This window comes from Dipodomys ordii, unplaced genomic scaffold, assembly GCF_000151885.1.
Source record: "Dipodomys ordii isolate 6190 unplaced genomic scaffold, Dord_2.0 Scaffold5, whole genome shotgun sequence".
Classification (NCBI taxonomy): Eukaryota; Metazoa; Chordata; class Mammalia; order Rodentia; family Heteromyidae; genus Dipodomys; species Dipodomys ordii.
In genome coordinates, this window is record NW_012267221.1 from 27,650,073 (window position 1) to 27,674,562 (window position 24,490).

The following is a 24,490-nucleotide window of genomic DNA, read 5'->3' on the forward strand; positions in this document are numbered from 1 at the left end:
TGATAATTCAGAAAGGTATCTTGAGTCAAAATGAAAAAAAAGACCTAACATGCCCACAAAGGCTGCAAAGTAGAAGATTGCTAATCTGCCATTACGAAAGGTTATTTCTAGGAATTAATGAATGTATGGTCAGAGACTATCCAAGGTTCATATGAAGAGGAATACCTTTAATGACCTCTTGCTCAGGACACAACTTCATAATAAAAATTAGAATAGCTAACATTATTGACAGGGCTTACTTTTATTTAGTAACTGTACAATCTGAAATCTACATATCAAATGTGATGACGGGGGGAGTAGCTTTTATTTATCTGTTTTAATTAATTAATTAGTTGTTATTTTTGCACAGCCCCTGGGGCTTGAGCTCATGAGCCAGTGCTCTTACTTGACTTTTTCACTCAAGGTTGGCACTGGAACTCTACCACTTGAGCCATTACGCCACTTTCAGCTTTTTGCTGCTTAATTGAAGATAAGTACCTCTCAGATTTTTTTCACCCCGGGGCTGGCCTTGAATCTGTATCTTCAGATCTCAGAATCTTGAGTAGCTAGGATTATAGAAGTGAGCCACTGGCACCTGGCTAGTAAGAATATTTTAAGATCCAAATTAAAGACTTACCTGCCAGTTCAAGCTTCGCTCTGGCTTCTTTGTCTTTGGCAATAAATCTGTATTCACCCTGGTCACGGGGCTTAATGTCACAAATCTGTAGCCTGTGTATTTTTCCTTCACTCATCATCTGGTGCTTGTCACCTTGGACAACAATCATATTATTTCTCAGCCATTGAACTTCTACCTTATCTTTATTGAGCTCAGCGAAAAAGACAACGTCAGCACCCGGGGCTTCCAGAATATCTTGAGGAGGCCTGATAATTTCAACTGGGATTTCTGGGAAAGAATAAGTAATCACATATAAATACACTTGTATTTTGACTGGCATTTAAAGATTGGCCATTCATAGAATCATTACTTTATTGAATATATACCTTCTACAAAAAGTCTAGCTCGAGACTTTCTGTCTTCTACCCCACAGGCATATTCACACTCATCATCCAGCCTGCAGTCTTTTATAATGAGCCTGTGGATACTTCCATCTTTTTCGAATTTGTATCTAAAAAAGAAATGGAATTATTGGTTAGCTTATACAGAGACTGCTAACATTGTCTAAAGTGTACATATAACTACAGAAAGAGAACCAGAAGTTTTCCTGCATACTTTTTGCCTTCTTTGATTTCTCTCCCATTTCGGTACCATTTTACATTTGCTTTCTCTCTGGAGAGCTGGCAGGAGAAGACAGCATCATCAAACTCGGTGACAGTCTGGTCTTCCAAGTGTTCCACAAATTCTGTGGGGGCTTCTATGATGAGCAGCTCAGCCACAGATTTATCCTGTCCAGCTGTGACAATGTATTCCCCTTCATCTGGGAAGCCACAATCTTTGATGATTAGAGAGTGTTTGTATTTATCAATTCGATACGATATGCGGTTGTCAAAAGCTACTTCTTCCCCATTTTTGGTCCACTTCAGTGTTACATTAAGACGATTCACTTTGCACCAGAATGTAACAGATTTCTTCTCCATTGTTTCAATATCTTTAAGAGGCTCAATAATCCTCAGATCTTCCTCTGTTGTAAGAAGAGAAGAATAATGTGGATTTTAGTTGTTTCCATAATAGAAACCAATGGCAAACAATTCTGATATTACATAAATAACTTACCTTCTACAATGAGATCAGCAGCACTTTTAACATTTTCTCCTCTATGATTGGTCAGAGACACCCTGTAGTTGGCTTGGTCATCTAATCGTGCATCTCTGATTCTAAGGGTGTAGACCAGATCTTTCTGTAGAATGATGTATTTTGAGCTATCAAATATGGCTTCTTCATTCCTGAACCATTTGGCTTTAGCACCTTCAGTATTGACTTCACAGTTGAAGACAACTTCTTGCTGTTCCTTCACCCGGGTGTCCTTAAGAGGAACTATGATCTTGAGTTTTTCTGCAAGTAATCAAGCAGATCTTATAGCATAAAGAAGGGCTAAAGTAGTAGAAACAATGAGAACAAACCTAAAGGCAAGAGCAGACTTACCGATCACTGTCAAGTGAGCAGCTGCTCTGGCGGCGCCCACCATGACCACGTAAGTGCCCATATCTTGTAATGTGGCATCTTTCACCACTAGGACCCTCTTTTTGCCGTCAGCAATGATATCATATTTATCTCCAGATTCAAGTGTCTGATCGTCCCTCTTCCACTGGACTTCAAAGCTTTCCTTTGATATTGTGCAAACAAATTCAGCTTTTTCTCCTTCAAGTATTTCAAGGTTTTGAGGCTTTGAGAGGAATTCAGCAGCAAGCTCTGGCAAAAAAAAGTTGCAATATATTAAAAACTCAGTCCTTCCTTCTTAAGTATGAATTTAAAAAATGCCAATGTGGTTTCGTTGTGATTTTCATACCATGCACTTTGACCTTGCCATCAGTTTGAGAGCTTGGGAGTCGACAGTTATAGCTGCCAGCATCCTCAAGGTTAGCATTCTGAATGATCAGGATTCTCTTCCTTCCATCAGCAAGGATTTCAAACCTTCCTGTTTCAATGATCTCTTCATCACCTTTGTACCAAACCACTTCTGCTCCAGGCTTAGAGACCTCGCACACAAGTTTTATGGTGTCTGTTTCGCTAACCTCTACGTTGGCAAGATTTTTTGTAAAGACAGCTTCTTCTTCTGCAATCAGAATATTACAAGTCCGTTGAGCTGGAAATTATTACCTTACCTCACACATACATTTCAGTAAAGAAAGCCTTCACTCTTACCTAGGACTGTCAGCATGCCAGACGTCCTTGCTGTTCTGACTTCACAGGAATATTCAGCCTCATCGTTCAGTAGACATTTGTTGATGACAAGAATGCGTACTGCCCCCTTAGATATTATGTCATACTTTTTGCCCTTTTTGATTTCAGCACCGTCTTTAAACCATTGAACCTATAGTAAGGTAAGTTTCTCGATCAGTTTTTGTATTGTTTCTTGCCATGGGTATCCCTTCAATGAACTAAGAACTTGAATTTATCAGAAAGCAACGAATGGGACATATTGATTTAAGGGGTAAGGTGGGATGTAGGGATATAAATTTAAAACCAAGAATAATTTTACCTTTTACTATTAAGAGAGTAACATAATTTGACCCTTATAGAGAAAGCATTTTTTAACAAAAAATCTTGCATTGAAGTCAGCAAAACAGACACTATAAATGTGGTTTGTGAAGTGTCCACCAAAGGAAGATATCCATTGTTAAAAATAATGGTGCCATATAAGTTTAGCCATGGAAGGCCTTAGGCATCATATAGACTAACTCCTTCTATGTGGAAAAAGAGACTTAGCAAATGAAGGAACTTGTAACTTGTAACCAGAGGAACTTAGTTGGGGGAATGTGAAATTACTGATATTTGATCATTGGTGATCAAGGAAAATAGCAATTCCACAGAGATCAGAATAATATTTGAATCTCTTATGAGTCAATTACTTTTCAAATAACAGGAAAAGAATGACACTAAAAAAAGAACAATTGAGTTCATTTCATACCAAAATAATCTTTGAAACTAAACTAGTGATAGGAAGTTTTACTTTCTTCTCTTCTTTTTTGCTTCTATTTTTGGCTAACCCCAAAGGAAATATAAAGTTTTTTGACAATATAAGAAATATAAAGTTTTTTGACAATCACAGACCTTAGCATTTTCCCGGGAGATTTCACATTCAAACCGAGCCATTTCTTTTTCTTTAACTTGTAGGTCAGTAAGTGGTCTTAAGAATTCCACATGAGGAGCTGTAAAAAAAAGTTTCATCAGAATTCAAAATAAGGTTGCTAGGAATTTGTTATGAGATTACTACAGTGAACTACATTAAGAAAAATGTCCTTTTGCAAGGATCCGCCCATCTAAATGGGTTACAATGGACCTTGGAATCACTTGGAGATGCCATTCAGGCATGATGCCTTACTTTTCATGTATTTATGTAGTTTACATACTATTATGAGGCATTCTATATGTCCATCTCAGCTTTTTGGGGTGATAAGAAAAATCTTCCATGATGGTGTATCAGAATTGAAAGATATTGAAACACTAGTAGAAAAGAAAAATTGTCTTAAAGCAGCCAGCATAGTCTTTGAAAAATTAGTAAAATTCAAAGGGAAGACAGCTTGAAGCACTGTGACCAGCTTTGTTATGGCTACCAGGCATGAGTATAATTGAAGTCAGCTAAATTCTGCATTTAAAAAAGCTCAGCTTCAAAGGTGTCACATATAATAAGTCAGGCATAAAGTTTCTTAATGCAACCAACTCTGATTTGTATGGAAGGGTGATTTTGATTTTCATTCTGTTTTATAATCTCTAGAATTCAGTTGATGTCTAGGATTAGGGAACTGCCTTCTTGCCCTTCCTTTTTTTTTTTTTTTTTTCAAAGCTCCTTATGAGTTCTTTCCAACATGGCTGTTCTTGGTCACTGAGATTCTGGCTGGTAGGCTTGATGATAGGCCATTGCAGCTTGCTCTTTTTGGAGTGGAGGTAGATGACAAAGGAAGAAGGTGACCCAAGATGCTACTCTGACTTAAGCTAAATAACAGTAACCACAAATGGAAGAAATAGCACAGTACAAGAGGAATGAAGCACAGTCAGGGCCATTAGGTTTTAGCTGTTGACAGATGAAAAGCAACTACACCAAACAAATATTGCACAAAAGTACACACTGAAAAATGTCCTCACTGAACAGATGAATGAATGAAACAAATGAGTTAACATGCTGCATTATGAACAAAGACATTATTTTTCACCAGAGGAAAAAGTAATGCTAAAAACCATTAGAGCTCTTTCTTCATGGAAATTATCTAGGACTCAAAGAATCCAAACCTTGCTTCAACTTTTCAAGCCTTCTTATTCTCAGAAATTGAATTTTGTAATGGGCTTTATCATCCTATGATGGTTGATCTCAAGTATGCTCCTATTCAAATGAATTTCACGCTCACTTTCTACTTGTTCCTTAGGTCTGAAAATTTATTTTGTTTACAAATGAAATTATTTTCACATAAAAACAGGGTTCCTTAACTTTTCTTATTCTTGTTATCATTCATGTAAAGGATTTTCATTCAGTAGGCTTAGCCCATGTAGACAGAGAGCACCTCTGCTCACTACTCCAAGAAAAGAAGCAGAGCCAAAAGTGATCGATACAGATGTTTTTGTAAAAGACATACAAATGATTTTGTAAAACACATAAAGGATCAGGTTAGGTCAGTATTGATGCTGTGAATTGTCAAGAAATGCAGCTGGGACAAGAGAGACATGCAAAAAGTATTTTCGCTTGTTTGTTATAAAGAGTTGAAAATGACAAGTCCTGTGTAAGAATACTTACGCACAACATTCAGGTTACAGGAAGTCTTAAAATCTTTAGCATCGCAAGTGTATGTTCTGATATCCTCTGGGGTACAGCCATGTATGATAAGTTTTCTGACCCTGCCATCAGCGACAATTTCGTACTTCTTGCTTTTGAGGATTTCTGTCCCATTTTTGAACCATTTCACCTTTGCATTTTCTCTCGACACTTCACACTCCAGAACTGCAGTGGCTTCCTCTTCGACCGTCTGGTCCTCAAGAGGCTTAGTGAATTCAACGGGGGGTTCTGAAAGAATCATACTCATTAGCCATGGAATTTCCTTTCGCTTTTCTCCAGAGTTCTGGCACTTTCTCAACCTCTTTTTGGCATCTCCAGGGGTTATTCATTTGTAAAGTTAGGTTTGACTCAGGTATTTTCCTCTAATAATGATGTTTTATCATTACTTGAACATACAGAGGAAAATCATTTTTAAGAATTGTGAAACACCAAAGAAATCATTGACAACTCATGGTTAATAAGGTGAGGATTCATAATTCTTCTCCTAGCTGTTTTTTAAATTAGTCAAATACACAAGAAAATAGAGATGAATTTTTAAAAAAATAATAATTTATAAAATATTTTGTTAGGCCTCAAAATAAAACCAGATATTGTTTTGCTATTTGGTTGATTTTCGTTATCTATGAAACTAAATATAAAAAAAGATAATTGAGAGTGGGCATTATTTCTGAAGGTGTGCATTATATATATATGTCTTTAAATAAGCCTTATAGTTACCTTTCACAAAGAGATTGGCTTGAGTTTTGAAGTCCTTTGCTGTTAGTTGGACTTCACCAGCATCTTCTAATTTCACATCCCTCAGGGTTAGTGTATGGACTCTTCCTTCTGAACGTGTGACCACCTAGTTTTGTTTATTTAGAAAAGTGCAATTTAAGAATATATAAAAGTATGATTCCCATATATAGGCTAATTTAATTGATTTAGATAATAGCATTAAATAGAGCCATCCAACTTGTTTTATAATCATATGTATAACATATATTTATTATAATCATATGTATAACATATATTTATTTTATATTTTATATATTTGGCAATATATACATATGTTTAGCAATATGAACTCAGGTCCCTATGTTTGCTAGGTAGGTGTTATACTGCTTGAGCCCTGTTCCTAGCTCAGTTTTTGCTTTAGCTATTTTTCAAAACGGTTCACATTTATGCCTGAGCTAGCCTAGACATGGCCCTTCTCTTTATGCTTCCTGCATAGTTGGGATGATAGGACTAGCTTTTTATTGTCCATGATAGGCCTCAAATTGCAATCTTCCTGATTTCTGTCATGGAGAGCTAGGTATGAACCACTATTCCCAGGTGTATGTGTGTGTGTGTGTGTGTAGGTATGAACCACTATTCCCAGGGTTTGTGTGTGTGTGTGTGTGTGTATGTGATTTTAACGAAGTGTTTCAAATCCCTTAAGAAAATTCCAGGCTCTCATAGTTACTTTTTGTTTTTTAATTTGTCTGACAACATTGTCACCCATCTCTCTTAATCAGAGTTACTTTTACATAACTACTAGGTGACTTTTTATGTTGAACTTGCCTAGGCCAATTTCTATTTGTATGTATGATCTTATTAAAATCTATGTACTTATGCCTGGGTACTGGTGGCTGACACCTGTAATTCCAGCTACTCAGGAGGAGACAGTCTGAGGACTGTGGTTCCAAGTCAGCCCAGGTAGCAAAAGTCATGAAATTTTATTTCCAATTAACTACTAAAAAAGCAGGAAATGGAGCTGTGGCTCAAGTGGTCATATGATAGCCTTGAGTAAAAAAGCTCAGAGACAGGGCCCAGGCCCAGAGTTCAAGCCCTAGGATTGGCACATGTATTTATATTGTTTTAAATCTACATATTTTTATTTCCTTACATTCTGTTATTCAGTTTACATATGAAAAGGAACCTAAAAAAGCTAAAAGAGAAAGAAAGAATGTTTGGATACAGTCACCTGAAAGCTGATTTTCTTTCTTTCCCTCTCTCTTTTTAATTGCAAGGTATTTTCCATGCCACACTGAGCTAGAATTTATCCTGTTTATTTTAGCAATTAAATTTGTTTTGCAAACCAATTAGACCTGTGATGAAAATAATTGTATGATTTCTTAATCTTTTTTTGAAACTACAAATGAAGATGTTGACTCCTGTCCTCTTTTCCTGTGTTTGAGCCTCAGTACTGAAAAGTCAAATATGTCTATGATATTCTTAGCAGGGGAGCACAATAGCCCAATCGCTGCATAGGACCATAAATAAAGAAGCATATCAAAATAAATTCTAAAACCTGGAAACCAGAGGTTCTTTTTAGATCCTGTATGTGGTTATTTCTACTTTTTTCTTTCTTTTAGTTTTCTGTACACTTTGTCTTGGAAATAAGCTCATCTGATCTGTAGAAGGGAAAGGGAATCACAGAAACTGCAGGACAAAGGATTAACTAATACAACAATGATACTCACTAGTCATTGTGCAGGAAATGAACTTTACAACTTGGGCAGGAGGAGAGTAGGGAGTGGTAAATGCGAGAAAACGAGGGAGGAGGTTCACAGTGTTTAAAAAGTAATGCACTCATTACCTTACTTTCGTAACTGTAACTCCCCTGTTTATCACCTTTACATCCTTTTTTTTAATTAAGAAAAAAGAAAAAAAAGTAGTGGGGCTCAGATAGGGCCATCCTGGTAGTAAAGACAAGGGTAATGGTCTTACATCCAGACCTACCTTCTAGAATGCCTAAAATTGGGTACCCTGTCATCAAGATTGGTTTTGCCTTGCTTAAGAGTTCACCTAGAGTTAAGAATTATGTAAAAGTTTTTTCCTCCTACTTGTTATATTTTTAATAAAGGAAATAATTAAGAATATAGTTTCACTGAAAAGTATTTTCCTTAATGAAGTGCAGGACATGTTATTCCTATAATTACTTTCATAATTGAGAACATCAAAGTTAGAACTGAATATAACTCATGACTATTTCTTTTTTTATTATGAAAATACCATAGAGAGGGGTTACAATTACATGGGCAAGGTAATGAGTACATTTCTTATCAAGCATTGCTGCCTCCTCCTTTGTTTCCCCTTACCATTCCTTCTCATTTCCTCCGCTCCCCCCCCCACCCGCTCATGACTATTTCTAAAAAGTCTTTCCATTTCTAATCCATGCATAAATATATCTTATCTATTAATGTACTGCTTTGGAAAGAGATATATAAGTAACATGAAGGCATGTGAATAGAAGTATTTTGGAGTGGCTGTAGTAAAGGATTAAAATTCCTATGCCGAGAGACAGAAAGAAGTGTCTAGAATTATTGTAAACTGATCTTTTCTAATTTTAGGAAACAATTTTAGTGATATTAAGACATTGGAGAAGGGACCATGAAAAAAATGTGAATAAGATTTTTAGAAACACGCTTTTAATTTAAAATAGCATAGTTTTTACATTAAGATTAAAATAGACATATTCTTTCTTTTTTTCTTCTTTCCCTTTTGTTTTGGAGACTGACTTTTTAATGAAAAGCTTTAATCTTATCAAAAGGTATTTATTGACACAACAATAATAGAATTTATCATTAAGCAGTATTAGAAATTTAAAGGTCAAGAAAGAATTATGGGAAATCTACTGATTCTTTGCTTCCGGACATGAATTAATTCACATTTAATAGAAAACAATGTACATTTTTAAATCAGCAAGCTTAAAGTGGAGATAACCCAATCACCCAGGTCAGTATTTATAGAGACTTTGCTGAAAGGAAAGTTTTCTAATGTGTAAATTAATTTTCATTCTACAACTGGATTATACTGGTGCTTTTCATAGTTGGTAAAAAAAGAAAACCATTGGTCCTTATGGTTTGTATGACCATTTAGTTACTTCAATAGAATATTAGTTGATTTTTAAATTTTACTTTTGAGCAATTTTTCAAAGGCATTGTCTTCAAATACTTTAGTATATTTTGTGGCTTTATGTTAAACAAAATCTTCTTTAAATTATATATATTTATTTTTTAAAGTTTGATTTGTATTAGAGCTTCAATATATACTTGATATTATTTGTGATTTTAGAATGAAGGTAGAAGATGGACTGTTCTATACTTTTTATCCCAACCTATACTGGACATTAATTTTAAGGACTCAAAATTAAAGATGAATTAGCCAGCATATATAAATATATACACTAATTTGATGAGGAGATAAAATACATAGGTCAATTAGGCAAAGTTTACTTGGGGCTTATCTGTATAACCACTTTTGCTTTGACTTATGGGTAAAATACTGGGCCTAGAAAAAATTAGTAAAAGCTTATAGCAAGAATTGGTTATTTATTCAAAATTCCTAAAGGTTACTTGTTCATATATGTGGATGATCACAGAACCCTTCTTTCTTGTCAGTACCACCAGCTGCACTTTAAATAGTCTACTTGCATTCCAGAATTCACACAGACCAAAGCACTTGAATATTAAAAATAGCTTTGGAAAAATGCCTGAGGTGCAAATCTGCCCAGAAGTTATCTCAACTACTTGATAACTGCCTGACATGGAATTTCAGTCCTCTCCTCTTAATCCCCTTATATGCTGAACACTAGATAGCATGGAGAGAATTAGTCTTAAAACTTCATGTACACTGCTATTGAAGATCTTCCAGTTGGAAAGACTTCTTTGATTCTTCAAGTTACTCTAACAAGCTATCATTGCTAGTCAACTTTTTATTCTATTTCTGTAAAGATACCATCAAACCTAACATGAATCCTCCCCACCCCAAAAATCTGTTTTATAGTTTCAGCAGAAATCAAACTAGACAGAGGAAAAAGGCCAAGGTAGTGTTGGAGACATTTGGAAGTTCAAAGAACAAAGAAAAAAAGCAAACAAAGATAGAAGAGCTCAAGGGAAAAAGAAAGGGTTAGAAAAGGCCAGTATTGCCTGCATTTTACCTTATCGCTGGGCTCCAATTTCTTTCCTTTGAGATACCATTCCACTGGGATATCCTCATAAGAGAGCTCACAATCAAAGGTGGCTGTTTCGCCCGCAGTCACCGTGACATCCTTCAGAGGCCTCAGAAGACCAATTACCCGCGCTTTACGGGAGGAAAGATAAAGCTTTGTGTTACTCATGCTGTAATTCCAAAAGAGTAAGTAGGCCTAGTTTTTGATCTTCATGGTTGCTTTCTTCAAGAAGGAAGGAGCCACAGACTGGCCTCTGTTTTAACCCCCAGGTGAACGTGGCCCCGAGGCCCGAGGTGGTACTGAATAAGGGGAGAGCTGGTAGCTGGAGAGCCGGTATTAGTAGGAGTCCTTTCTTTGGGATGTACAAGGTCAGCAAGAAATCTGTGTTGCATCTGTCTTCCTGCCAGGCATCAAGTTCCTCTGGCTACATAAGGTATGTGACTTCCAAAATAACTAAGACTCTGATTGGGAGAGGACCTGGGGCCCTCAGTCACATAGCCTGTCTCTATCCATTGCCACTTTACACCTTCCAAAAATGTGAGCCTAGCACTCCCAGCCTCCTTTCTTGAGTCTAAAATGCCCACACAGCAAAGGTTTTTCTCTATGGTTTTACAGCCCCTGGAAAGATATGGCCCTCAGGAGTCTTCAGCTAAAACCTTACTGCATGTTTGTCTGCTTTGAATGAAAGGAATTACAAGGAAAAGAAACCTGACTTGCTAAATTTTCTTTTGTTTTTGAATGCTAGGGTCAACAAAAAAAATTAAGACTTTAGCACTGCATGTTAATTTCATTGCTAAACAAGAAAAATGCCAGTTTTTGTACTTAAATGTTTTCTAGTTACTTAAATAAGTCCAATGAATACCATGCACCCTTCAAATACCATCTACACTTTTCAAATACTATTCTTCATATACTCAAGGGCATACTGAATTTCCAACAAAAATACATAATACTTACGCTTAACCCGGAGATGGGCACTGGATTTAACATTGGCTGCTTGGAAGTCCACGCCACCTGTCTGGTCCAGGCGGCAGTTGTGCAAAATAAGGACGTGTATTTTGCCTTCTTCTTTAATTTCACAATCCTGTATCATAAAAAATGAAAAGCTTTCGTAGTAATTTTCTCTTTGATTTTTCCCACCCTAGGGATAAAATACTTTAACCAAAGTAATGTTACAAATAAATAGGTGTGTGTGTGTGTGTGTGTGTGTGTGTGTGTATGTGTGTGTGAGTGCACACATGGGAGAGATAGGATTACAAGTGCTCTCAGGAAAGCTACATTTTTTAACCTACATAATTCTGGGCCTACAGAATACACATTAACTTATACTCTTCTGGATCAGAAGTGATTCATAAATGACTGTCCCAGCTCATTGGTAGACCTGAGTATCTATCTTTGGTTTTTGATCCAGTAGAGAACTCGAGACCATGTTTTAAATGCCCTGCATGCACTCTGACTTTTCTCCTGTCCTTTTTTTTTTTTTTAATTTCACACTGCTCCTCTTGATGTTGACAAGTTCAGAAATAGCCTTACAGGTGTTTGGAGCAGTGCCTCTCCCTTGAGTTTCCAGTTGGCATGGATATCTTCGTCCGAGATTTCAGTTTCAAAGCGGGCCGTCTCTGTCTCCATCACCTCCACACTGTACAGGGGTCGTACCAGTTTAATTTCCCGATCTGGAAAAGTGAAGGGTCAGCATGTGCAATGAGCCTGTGGCAGAAATAACCCCAGCAGCTTCAAGTGTAGAAGTCATGGAAATTTCCTTACCCTCAATGTCAAGTTTTCCAGAGGTCTGATCAGTTCCACAGTCACAGGTATACTGTCCTATGTCTGATTTCAAGGCTTTCTTTAGGATCAGCATGCGCTTCTTGCCATCTGCCTTAATTACCACATTTTTCGATGGCTTTATTTCCTTCCCATCCTTAAACCACTTCACTGGTGCGTCTGCTTTGCTAATTTCACATTGAAGAATCACTTCATCCTTCTCTACGCCTGTGTAATCTTGAAGCTTTCCTGTGAAGTAAGGATCTCCCTCTGCAAGTCAAGCATAAGTGAAGAAACTTTACTCCCCACTCAGGGAACTGACAGCTCTCATGAAGTTTAAGAGAGCTCACAGATTCCAAATCTATTAAACAATTGCACCAACTCTCCCTCATTCAACATGCTTAAAACAAAATCTCTAAACAATAGAAACAGAACTTGTCAGACGCTAAACAAATTAGCCTTTGCCTATGTTTTTTCATTATTTTTCCAATTTTCTAATTTCTGCATACATTTTATTAAGCTTTAAGATATTTTCCTTTATCAAGTAATTTCATTTAATAGTGTCATTATATTAGTAGAATTCATATTTAATTTTCTTGACATATGCTTAATAAAGGTAAATTCTTTTATATGTTCTTATCAGAAGCTTGAAAAACATTTTTCTGAAATAATTTTTATAAAAGGACATATTTTTTAATCATAACAGGGATCATTAGTTATTATTATTTTGCATGAATGTGTGGAGGATGTACTGGGTCTGAACTTGGGACACACTCTAGCGTGGATTTTTCACTCATGCTGGTACTCTACCATACCTCCACATCCAGCTTTTTGCTGGTAAATTGGAGGTCAAGTCTCACAAACTTTCTGTCCAGGCTAGCTTTGAACCTTGAGTCTCAGATTTTCAGCTTTCTGAGTGAGTAGGATTGTGGGCATGTACCACTAGCTTAGTTAGAATAGTTACAAGTTTGTTTGTTTACTTATTTATTTAGTGCCAGTCCTAGGTCTTGAAATCAGAGTAGTGCTCTACCACTTTGAGCTACAGAATGATTTCTGGGTTTTTGGTAGTTTATTGAAGATAAGAGTCTCATAGCCTTCCTGCCTGGGCTGGCCTTTGAACTATGATCCTCAGATCTCAGCCCCTTCAGTAGCTAAGATTATAAATATGAGCTACTGATGCTTAGTAACAAATTTTAATTCTCACTTTAACTGGATATTTTGTGGGCAAAAGAGATATCGTAACTACCTTAATATCTTCATATTTTTAGGAAAAATGTTTTAGAAATAAGGCTGATAACATATGATAGAACCAGCTAGACTATTTCATATCATAGATGCCCCACAAATTTCTATCGAATTTAATGCAATAAAATTAAATTTAAAAAAGCACCTACTAAAGAGGGAAGGGGTGACATTGTCCAAAAAGAAATGTACTCTACCTGATTTATATAACTGTAACCCTTCTATATATCACCTTTATAATAACAACAAAAATAAACAAAAAATTACCTACCGAGCACGGTGAGTTTAGCTTCTGAACTTATCCCCATAGCTTCTACTTTAATCTGGGATGTGTCATCAATAGACAGATCTTTGAATGTGATTGAATGTGTTTTCCCTTCGTCATGCATGGATACCCGCTTGCTGGTATGTAAGCGCTGGTCATTCTTGAACCAGCTAACAGGGATGTTGTCATGGGACAATTCCACAGTAAACACAGCACTTTCCCTCTCTTTGGCTGTTACATCTTTGAGAGGAGTAAGGAATTTGAGCCGGATTCCTATCAAGGAAGAAAAATTACCTTGTTAATCCAACCACTTTATCAAAGAAATATGAAACTAAAGGCAGAAATTAATGGTGGCTTGTTTGAAAAAAAAATTTACCTTCAATGATCAGTTTGCCACTGGTGTGTTTGTCTTCAGCTTCGAATATATATTTGGCTTCATCTTCAAAGGCAGCTGACTTGATCACCATTGAATGCCTAGTGCCATCCTTGATAAGCTCAAATCTGTCATCGCCAGTGATTTCCTGGGTTCCTTTCAGCCAACGAAATGTTTTTGGCTCCCTGGATACCTCACACTCAAATTTAGCCTCATCTTTCTCAAAGACTTTGACATCACTGAGAGGCGTGATGAAGATGAGTGGCAATTCTGAAAGATGACCATGGATCAGGTTAGAACACACTTCTATTCATGACCCCTGACCAGCTCAGGGTCTCAGAAGAAAGTCTTGCAAAGAAAATAGGAAAAGGTCCCTAACAGGTAGAGCATACCTTTCACTTTCAGATTGGCTGCAGATTTAGCATTAGCAGCCTGGAAAGAAACCTCTCCAGTCATATCCAGCTGACAATTATAAAGAACCAGGACATGCTTCTTCCCATCTTCAATGATTTCACAGTCCTAATTAAAATGAGGATTAGAAGAAAAGGAAGAACATTATTTATACCAGTGGGGTCTTCCTGAAAGTCACTAAGAGATTTTTTCTTTTCTTCTTCTTTTTTTTTGGGGGGGGCGCATAACCAACCAAGCAACTCCCTACCCCATCTGATCTCATAATCTGGACTTACAGGGGAAGCAGTCAAAGGCTCTCCTTTTAGCTTCCATTGTCCATGAACATCTGGTTCTGAAAGTTCAATTTCAAAGCGAGCTGTTTCACCCACAAACAATTCGACTCCATACAGAGGCTTTTCCACTTTTATTAGTCGAGCTGGAAGTATATAAAGGTCTGGTTAGTGTGACTGAACAGGTGACTTGCAGGTTCAGAACTGGCCAATACTTGGTTTGGGAGCAACTTACCCTCCACAGTAAGATTTGCTTTGGTTGTGTCTGTGCCACAATCACACACATAGTCGCCTTTATCTTTAAGTTCCGCCTTCTTGATCTTCAAGATGCGGCGCAGGCCATCTGTCTTGATGGAATGTTTAGGTGAAGGTACAAGCTCCTCACCATCTTTGAACCACTTCACTGGCACATCTTTGCTGACTTCACACTTCAGAATGATCTCATCCTTCTCAACTCCTGTCTTGTCATGTAATTTCACAGTGAAGTAGGGCTCGGCCTCTGTCAACAACATTCAACACATCATCAGAAGAATGTGGAAAACTAAAGTCTATTAAAGAATACCGAGGTTAAAATACTTAATTACTATTTGATCCCACCATCTAGAAACTGTCTTGACTAGTTATAGTTGGCTCTAGTTACCTAAGACCTTCAGATTGGCCGTGGAGCTCAGGTTCTTGACTTGTGCTTTGATCTGCGATATATCATCCAATGTCACCTCTCTGATTTCCAATTTATGAGTCTTGCCCTCAGAAGACGTGTGTACTGTTCTGCTTGTGTGGAGCTTGACATCATTTTTGAACCAGACAACATGCATTTTTTCATGAGATAGTTCACAAACAAAAGTTGCTGTTTCACCTTCTTTCACTGTCTGATCTTCAAGAGGTGAGATGAATTTCAATCTTATACCTGCAATGCAAGCATAGATGATATGCTCAGAAACAGAACTTATCTACATACAGAGAGAGATCACACTAATCTACATGGGCTGTTGGAATCCACTTCACATGGCATCTATTATATTCTTTTCAAATAGAGTTATCCTCTATTAAAAAAGGTATCTTTTTTCTTTTTGGTAACATTGTGGAAGAAAGTAGTGGTACTGATTGTTACTTACAGCTTTTAGAAATGGTATCTTGTCTTTAAATTAACCTATGTATGTACATAAGGAATGTCACAGGTCTCATTCACTCTTACCTGTCACAAATAACTGTGCAGATGTCTTCTTGCCCTCCACCTCAGCAGTATACACTCCTTCATCATCAAACTGAGAATCATTGATAACAAGCATGTGTTTCTTTCCATCAGAAATGATATCAAATTTGTCAGATGCCTTGATTATATCTGGTCCTTTAGACCAGATAACGTTTGCCTCTCGGGTAAGGACACATTCGAATCGAGCTTGTCGCTTTTCTGGAACAGTAACATCCTTCAGGGGCACGGCAAAGTCAAGTTCGATTTCTGGAAAGTCAAACATTTAGAATGCATGAGTTATCGGAATGCATGGGGTGGGAATAAGGTTGAATTCACTACATAGGTCCAAAAAGTCCTATACCTTTGACTGTCAGAATGGCGGTTGTAACTGCATTCAGTGCCTGGTAGAGGACTTCACCAGCTTGGTCTAGTTTGACTTTGTGTAAAGTTAAGAAGCGTTTCCCACCTTCTGCTTTGATCTCACAAGTCTGAAAAGAAAATTAAAAACACATTTGCATAAAATGCATTCCTTAGAGGAGAAATGTTTTAGGTTTAGATTGCCATAGAGTTGTAAAAAGTACTACTAACAAATGTAAGCAAAATGCCTACTGCCATAAAATTTTTACAAAATGTGTCTACATTGCCTACAAATAATGAGTTACTTTCTTAGAGACTTTACAAATCCATAGTAACTCCATTATGAATACAAATCTAAGTATCAAACCTGTATATAGAATGCAGTTAATTTGTATGAATAAGAATTTGAAGTTGGGAATTACTTACAGGTGAAGGCCTTAGAAGCTCTCCTTTCAGCTTCCATTGTCCAGGGATGTCTGCCTCTGAGATCTCCGCATCAAAGCTGGCACTTTCTTTCTCATAAATGGTGACATCTTCTATTGGCTTAAGCAGTTCAACTTCACGCTCTGCATTGGTCAGAGATGAAGTAACAATGCTTTAAAACAATCTAGCAAAGGCTTGCTTTCATGGTTTTGATGTGCTATTTTGCCTTAAGCAAATGCTTAAAATCTATGCCAGGATAAAAGATAAGGTTTTTATACCTCCAAGTGTCAGTTTTGCAGGATATCTTTTTCCTTCAATTTCCACAGCATATTCATCAATATCTTCAGGCATGGCATTCTTAACTTTGAGAATCAGGTGATTTCCTTCTTTCAATATCTCAGTCTTATCATTTGGTTCCAAGGGAATTTCATCATATCCTTTGAACCACTTTACATTTGGTGTGTCCTTTGCAATGTCACAGGTAAAGACAGCTGTACCCTTGGGCTTTACATGTTGATCTCGAATAGGTTTTACTAGCCATTCTCTAATGATTTCTATATAAAGAGCAAGGCAAGAAGAAAAAAGAGGTTAGGAGAGATAGAATAGCTTTGACCAAGATGCATTGTACTCATAAACTGATGTGTTGAAGTGAAAGCCCTTTATACAAATAGGAATTAAAAAGTGGCCTAACATTGAAAAATTTTAAAAAGGAGCATGATCTGAATTAGTTATATAAACAATGTTAGTGAAATTTTACAATAGAAAATAATTTATAAACCGGGACATATAAACCGGGATAAATGGTATTTCTTAACATTTCTGACATTCAGATACTGAGGAAAAAGTTCTTTTTTTTTCATTTTGTAGTATGATAAAAGAGGAGAGAAAATTCTTTGCAAAATATGAACCTGCTACTTTTTTGTTTTGTTTTGGTTTTGATTTGTTTTTGAGACAGGGCCTTACAACTGGTATTGAACTCTTGTGCTCAAGCAACTTTCCCTTTTCAGCCCTCCAAATACTAACCAACAACTTTGACACAAGACGAACATTCCAGGTTGTTGGCGTTTTCCACAGTCACGGTGTATGTTCCAGCATCAGTGTCATCTGCATCGTTGATGGTCAGAGCTCGCATTAAGCCAATAACACCAGGCACAATGCGGCCTGCTTTCTCCACCACGATCTTCCCATCTTTCCTCCAGACCACGTCACGCTCTTTGTTTAACTCACAGCTCAGATACAATGGCTGGCCTTTCACCACGGTCACTTCTTCCTCCAGTGTTTTTACAAAACGCACAGGAAGTTCTGTGGAGAAGTTCAGTATATATTTCAGCACATGCAACACTTCAATGACACAAAACTTGGTTTTAGTGGTTTTGTCCAAAACTTCAATAGGAGTTGCAACTGAAGCTTATTTTTTACCGAGTTTATTCTACATGAAGGGATTAATGTTCAGAAGACGAAAAATTTACCTTCTACGATAAGTTTCGCTGTGGAGGTCTTTTCTTTATTTCCCAGACGTAAAACACAGGTGTACTCCCCAGCATCAGAGAGTTGCACATCAATGATATGCAGCTTTCTGTCTTTACCATCTGCGATGAACCTGTGCTTTGGGCTCTCACGGATATTGCTGCCATCTTTCATCCAGGTTGTAATTGCAGTGGACGGGGAAACTAAACACTCAAAGATTGCAGAGGAGCCAACAGACTCTGCCTCTGTTAATACAATGTCTTTGATTTCCTTCACAAATTTCAGTGGCACAGCCTTTAGCTGGTAGGTGAATGGGGCTTCATCAGGAGGTTTTTCCCCACCACTTCCTGGCCTTAACTTCTTCCTTTCAGCTTCGATTGGTGAAGGAGTCTTTTTGGCTACACCTAATTCAGAGTAAAATGAAAATCTGATTTAGTGATTTGATAGGAGTAGAAAGTGCTGCCTCCTGGGTAATCTCAGCCATAATTAGAAGACAAGAACAGAAAATTAAAGGCTGGGCAATTGAATGGTCAAAGGGAAACTAGACGGCATGTGGAATTCATGAATTATTTGTTCATATCTTAATATTAACTATACAAATATTCAGTTAGGTGCTGGGGGCTCACACCTGTATCCTAGCTACTCAAGAGGCAGAAATCTGAGGATCATGGTTTAAAGCTAGTTGAGGCAGGAAAAGTTCCTGTGGGACTCTTATCTCTAATTAACCACAAAAAACCAGAAGTGGTGCTGTGAGTCAAAGTGGTAGAGTACTAGCCTTCAGCAAAAACAGATCAGGAACAGTTCCCAGGCCCAAGTTCAAGCCCCAAACCTATATATGTATATGTATATATATATATATATATATATAAATTTCTAATAATTATATCTGGTATAAATATCATGTATATGAAAATGAAGCTAAGAACTCAGAAGGTTCATTATGCCAAAATATAGTTGGTTATGTACATGATATCTGCTTGAATATTAGAAGTGGGTTATTAAAAATATTATAGGCCATTTTGGTTTCAGCAAAATCAATTACAAATAATCAAAATTTGTATAAATGTTGGAAATATTTTCCCCTTGTATGCAGAGTTTGGTCATATACAAGAGGAAGTTTACCATACAGATCTGAAAGGAATGAATCATACCTTTGATAGGACCCTTTGGCTTAGCAGCTTCCTCCTTAGATGCTTTGGCTTCTGAAATAAAGGGAAGACAGCATTTATTCAACTTCAGGTTTATTTCAAGCTTAAGAGTAAGCCATGAGCGATTGAGTCATGCTTTTTGCTAAGGTGTGAAGGGGAAGTTGGTTTCACTGGCGCATTCTGTGCATGGAGAACTCTATGCCAAGAGGGCATAGTCTTGATTGATGTGACCAAGCTAGACTGCCATCACCACTTAAGACTAAAAAATTGTCTTGGCATTGTTTTTATTCTCTTTGTATTTAGGGAAGACTTGATGTTGATCTATGAGGCAGAGTTTTGCCCTTATTTAGCTACAAAATATTTTACATGATTTTTTTGGCATGTATATGTTATGAAAAGTACAGAAAAAAGTTTTTTTTGACAATAAGGAATCAGTGTAGGAAAAAGTGAAATGGGTCAGATGGTACCAAAAGCCTTTCCTTTTGTATTTGAGTAGAAAAATAAATCCAGGGAAAATGTATGGAAATTGGCTTAATAATGATTTGTTCACTTTTAAAAACATTTAAAAGAAAAAATACCAAAATCATAAAAAGTAGCATGCCTATTAAAAATTAATCTAGTGCCAAAAGAACAGAATTTTCTCATGTCACTGAACATAATCAAAACTCAAAAACTGGGAGATTCTTTTAAATAAAAATTTAAAGAGAGTATGTGGCTTCTCACAAGCCAAATAATTAGGATATACATTTATGAATATTATGATTAATGATCATAAGAAAATCAGTTTAGTTTCTAAACTATCACATAAGTGACAAACTACTAACTAGCTCATAAATAACAAGCACTGGACTTGAGAGGGTTATACTATTACTACTATATTTAAGAAAACTATTATTAACCAAATCCTTATACCAATTAAAGAGCTGAATTGTACAATCTCTTTTCTTTTTCTTTTGAGGTAAAATATTATTTTTTCAAATACGTTTTTAATTGTAAAAATACTGTAAGAGGGGTAATGAGAATTCTTGCCTCCTCCTTTGTTTTTCCCCTTCCATCCCTTCCTTCCCAACTTTCTAACTTCTCCCACCCTGTCCCACCCCCACCCCATGAAATTGTAAAGTTCATTTTCAACATAGTGTCTTGTACATCTCATTGTTACAATGGGTCAACCTGTATCCCTATTTAAACATTTTGTTTGACCAGATAAAATATTCTTTAGCTAAAAGTTACCATTTTAGACATTTTAAACGGTACACCTATAGGTGTTGTAAAGTCAACAACATTATCCATTTATATAACTTTTAATTATTATAATGGTTGGCATGTTTTAAAATGTGGAATGATCCCTGTAGGAAATAAGGATATGATTTACAGTTCTAGGGGACTCTTACATGAGTGTGGTTAGAGAATGTCTGTCTCTAAGTTTTCATCAATCCTACACATCTTCATTACTTAATCCCAAAAGCATATGAAGGAAATGATGTATTCTAGGAACACACAATCCAATTAAAACACAAAATGCACCCACTGGGTGAGAGATTAGATGGATAAGACATATCAGATAAAGAAAATGTCAGAACTGATCACAAATTCCCACTGTTGGAATTATGTTCATGTTCAACATAAAAAGAGGGCTTGAGTTTTTAATATAGTGGGAATGCTTTTATGAAGCTACCATAGCAAATTAGCAACAAGGATAGATACCTGCTTTCTTCCCAACCACTGGCACTGTCACAGGGGCAGCAATGGGGGTTGGCGCAGGCTCTACAGCAGGGGCTTTCATGGTCTTCACTTCTGTGGAAAGATAGCCATTGTGTTAATATATCCCCTTGTCATTTTCTAAAACTACATTTGGTGGTTTTCTGTTGTAATTTGAAATCTTTAATGAACTGGTTTTTCAGATAACACAATGAAACATACTGAGACCTCAGAACTCATTCCATGTATACTGATTTTCATTAATTTTTCTTATTAACTCGGTATTATTTGTGTGGACAAGTTCACTCACCTGCTTCAGGCTTTGGTTTTGCTTCAGGTCCAGGAAGAGGTATTGCTGGCTTAATTTCAGGCACTAAAATAATTCAAGAAATGAGTAGGTTTGGACAATATTTTTGTAGGTTTTTTTTTCCTCTCACAAAATTAAAGCTAAAATTAAGGACACATACCGTTACATGAAGATTTTAGAATTTTTACACAAGCAGTTTTCAAATTCATTTTTATTCTAAACTTCCTATTCATTTTAAACAAATGTCAAAAAGTATATTAATATAATTTTATTGGATTTAACATTGTTATTCAGTTCATGCCTGGAAATATAGTTTTCCAAATTATTTAAAATATGGATGTCACAAATTAATAAATGAGATGGTAAATTAAGATATATATGATAACCAGATGAAGGTCATATATTCAAATCTAGATGACAGCATAATGGTATTTTAGTACCAGGAAAATACCTTTTGTTGGTTCAGGAACTTTCTTTTCCCTTTGTGGAACAGTGGCTGGAGGAGCTTCAACCTCTTCAACAGCTTTGGGTGGTGGTGGTGGTACTTTAAGATAATAAGAGATTTTTCTAGTATTAAGATCTGAACATACAGAAATAAACTTAATTTAAGTATGATTTTAAAATTTACTTAAAAGCTCTACTGAAGACTTTTACAAAAATCTGATATTTTCTCAGCTGACTTGATTTGTCTTTTTGAATGTGTCTCAATTTATTTTTCCTTATATTTTTCTATCCACTTGTTCTATATCCCCATGCCCTGTTTCTTTCTAAATTACTTCTATAATAATTCTTAATAAGTACGCTCACTGAGAATCAGCAATACTTCAAAACCAACCCAATTTAAAGCCCATGAATTTTATGCAACATTTTCCATTACCCTCCCTTGAACTTATTCTACAACCATTTTGTTTATTTCCATCATTTCCTCTGAGAGATTTAGAACATATAATAAAGTTGGGAGGAAAGATATAAATTGATTTAAGAACTACTTTTAAAATAATTAAACAGAAAGCAGACAATGGAAAACACACACCACATACAGATGAGGTATGAAGGTATGTTGATGTTTACAAGATAAACCTTTTGCTAACTGTCCATTTTGTTAAAAGATAAATGCACAAGTGGTCACTGAGATTCCTACCTTCTGGTTTTTTAACTTTTTCTACTTTTTTAGGTTCTACTTTAGGTTCTTCTTCTTCAGGTCTCTTTCTTAGAACTTAAAAGACAAAAAGGTTTATATGTAAACCAAGACAAACACATGAAGATGTTGAACAAGTTTGATGAATGCAGGTAACATACAAAGCATGAGAAAGCATGCAAGCTAATGCCTTGGGGAATTAGTATTCAAACTAAAAATGCTATGATCTACCCCATCTACAATAAATCAAATTTGTTATGTTATTTCACAGTACGCAGATTCACTTTATATATCTCTAGGAACTACTAGAGAGAATCACATCGCAAAAGTGGCTCCAAACCATTTGAATAGCAATGAATTCTAATAATTCAATATTTTAATTCATTATAGGCTATTCAAAGAAGCAGAATATTTACTTAAATGGGAGAATATGTAAAATGTGTAGTCTTGAGGTCAGTAATATTATTTGAAGACAATGTTAGAACTTGGTTCATTTGACTATCTTGCTTCTAATTCTTTAATATTTAGTAAGAGATGTTCAGTTTTTAAAAAAGATGTTATTAGTTATGGTAATCCTGAGACACTTTAAAACTGAATGCAAAGTTTAGGATTAAATAGTTTTGTGTGAAATATTTAATAGTTTTAGTGTATTTCATTACATAATTTGATTATAAAATGACACTTGTGATCACTGTGCTAGAGTATCAATTTAGTTATGTGTATTAACACTAACATTTCAAAATTTGATGAATGGTCACAAAATTTCTGCCTTTTAAAAATATGCAGAAATGATAGCCTCCATAATTTTTAATGAAATTGCAAGCAAATTTTGATAAATTGGTAATCTTAAAAACAAGAGACAGAAATATTTTGTGAGCTTTCAAGTTTTAATTTTAGATACTTGAAACTGATATTCCCCCAGTAGAAAAATACTATACCGCTTTTCAGAACAACTTCTTCCTTGGGCTGAGGTTTAGGTTCAGGAAGTAATTTGCGAACTTTCTTTTCAGGTCCAGGCACTTAAAAGAATATGATTTCAAATTTTGAAGTGAATTCACATAAAAATGAAATTTCAGTAAGACAAAATGTCTCTCCAAATTGGTCAAGTAGAATGTATCAAGTAACAATTCTGTTGTGTACATATTCATGGAATTTAAAAGCAAACAATGAATTTCAATTTATTTCCTCTGCAAACACCTATATAATCTTGTGATAAAATTCAATCACATTAACTTAACTTCAGGAAAATAGATCATTTAATGAATCTAGAGGATATTGCTCTATACTGACATTATACATTTTTCATCAAATTACCTGGAATCTTCCTAGCATCTTTGCTCTAATCTTTGATTGCTTACTGCCTAGTTCTATACTGGTATGTTCCTAATCATTGCATACATTAAATGATACTTCCAGGAATTATTGCTATAGTTCAGTTATCTTAATTGATGTGAAGAGGAAGCTAAGGAATATGGTTTTAAGCCTTGATGTTGAGGAATAGTTATATGTCACTCTCTGAAGTGAAATATTCTTTCTTGAGACCTTTTTTTTGAAATGATACTAATTATAAAACTACAGCATCTCAAAGCTAGTATTCAGACCTCATTTTTTTATGACTACAAGAATCTTGCTTAAATGAAAAATGACCCAAAGATTTCTAAATTTTTTTCCCTTGTAGTGAATATCAGTCATCTGGAACAATGGTATTTTTATAGGCAACCACTTATTACTATTATAGATTCAATGAACTTAAATAGGAAATAAAAACTAAACGAAACTAAAATATATAATGATTATTGAACCATTTTACCTTCTACTGATGACAAGTAAAATCTAATTTAAAGCATTTATTTGGTCTATTTATACTGTGTACAATTTGTTCACTCATGAAGTCTGACTATGTTAGACATTTCCACAAAATTTCTGACTTAGCAACTTAATTTTTTAACCCACCTTCCTTCCTTCCTTCCTTCCTTCCTTCCTTCCTTCCTTCCTTCCTTCCTTCCTTTTCTTTCTTTCTTTCTTTCTTTCTTTCTTTCTTTCTTTCTTTCTTTCTTTCTTTCTTTCTTTCTTTCTTTCTTTCTTTCTCTCTTTCCTTCTCTCT

At 35.8% G+C, this 24,490-nt stretch overlaps 1 protein-coding gene across 1 annotated transcript in view; it reads right to left on the reverse strand.

The window, feature by feature from the left end:
* The window catches only part of Ttn (titin), a 281,635-nt gene that overhangs the window by 94,809 nt on the left and 162,336 nt on the right, over positions 1-24,490 (reverse strand). Inside the window, exons 170-201 of the mRNA XM_013027532.1 lie at positions 23,325-23,405; positions 22,390-22,464; positions 21,700-21,792; positions 21,252-21,314; positions 20,948-21,037; positions 19,247-19,297; positions 18,098-18,499; positions 17,652-17,930; positions 16,907-17,182; positions 16,632-16,771; positions 16,210-16,336; positions 15,852-16,115; positions 15,297-15,563; positions 14,892-15,155; positions 14,663-14,802; positions 14,369-14,495; positions 13,980-14,246; positions 13,610-13,876; positions 12,100-12,366; positions 11,869-12,008; positions 11,293-11,419; positions 10,324-10,466; positions 6,141-6,264; positions 5,385-5,651; positions 3,710-3,807; positions 2,801-2,969; positions 2,445-2,711; positions 2,081-2,347; positions 1,712-1,990; positions 1,211-1,619; positions 982-1,106; positions 617-883 (exon numbers count right to left, since the gene is read on the reverse strand). Coding sequence (XP_012882986.1) covers positions 617-883; positions 982-1,106; positions 1,211-1,619; positions 1,712-1,990; positions 2,081-2,347; positions 2,445-2,711; positions 2,801-2,969; positions 3,710-3,807; positions 5,385-5,651; positions 6,141-6,264; positions 10,324-10,466; positions 11,293-11,419; positions 11,869-12,008; positions 12,100-12,366; positions 13,610-13,876; positions 13,980-14,246; positions 14,369-14,495; positions 14,663-14,802; positions 14,892-15,155; positions 15,297-15,563; positions 15,852-16,115; positions 16,210-16,336; positions 16,632-16,771; positions 16,907-17,182; positions 17,652-17,930; positions 18,098-18,499; positions 19,247-19,297; positions 20,948-21,037; positions 21,252-21,314; positions 21,700-21,792; positions 22,390-22,464; positions 23,325-23,405 — 6,222 coding nt within the window. The remainder of the gene's footprint in view (positions 1-616; positions 884-981; positions 1,107-1,210; positions 1,620-1,711; positions 1,991-2,080; positions 2,348-2,444; positions 2,712-2,800; positions 2,970-3,709; positions 3,808-5,384; positions 5,652-6,140; positions 6,265-10,323; positions 10,467-11,292; positions 11,420-11,868; positions 12,009-12,099; positions 12,367-13,609; positions 13,877-13,979; positions 14,247-14,368; positions 14,496-14,662; positions 14,803-14,891; positions 15,156-15,296; positions 15,564-15,851; positions 16,116-16,209; positions 16,337-16,631; positions 16,772-16,906; positions 17,183-17,651; positions 17,931-18,097; positions 18,500-19,246; positions 19,298-20,947; positions 21,038-21,251; positions 21,315-21,699; positions 21,793-22,389; positions 22,465-23,324; positions 23,406-24,490) is intronic.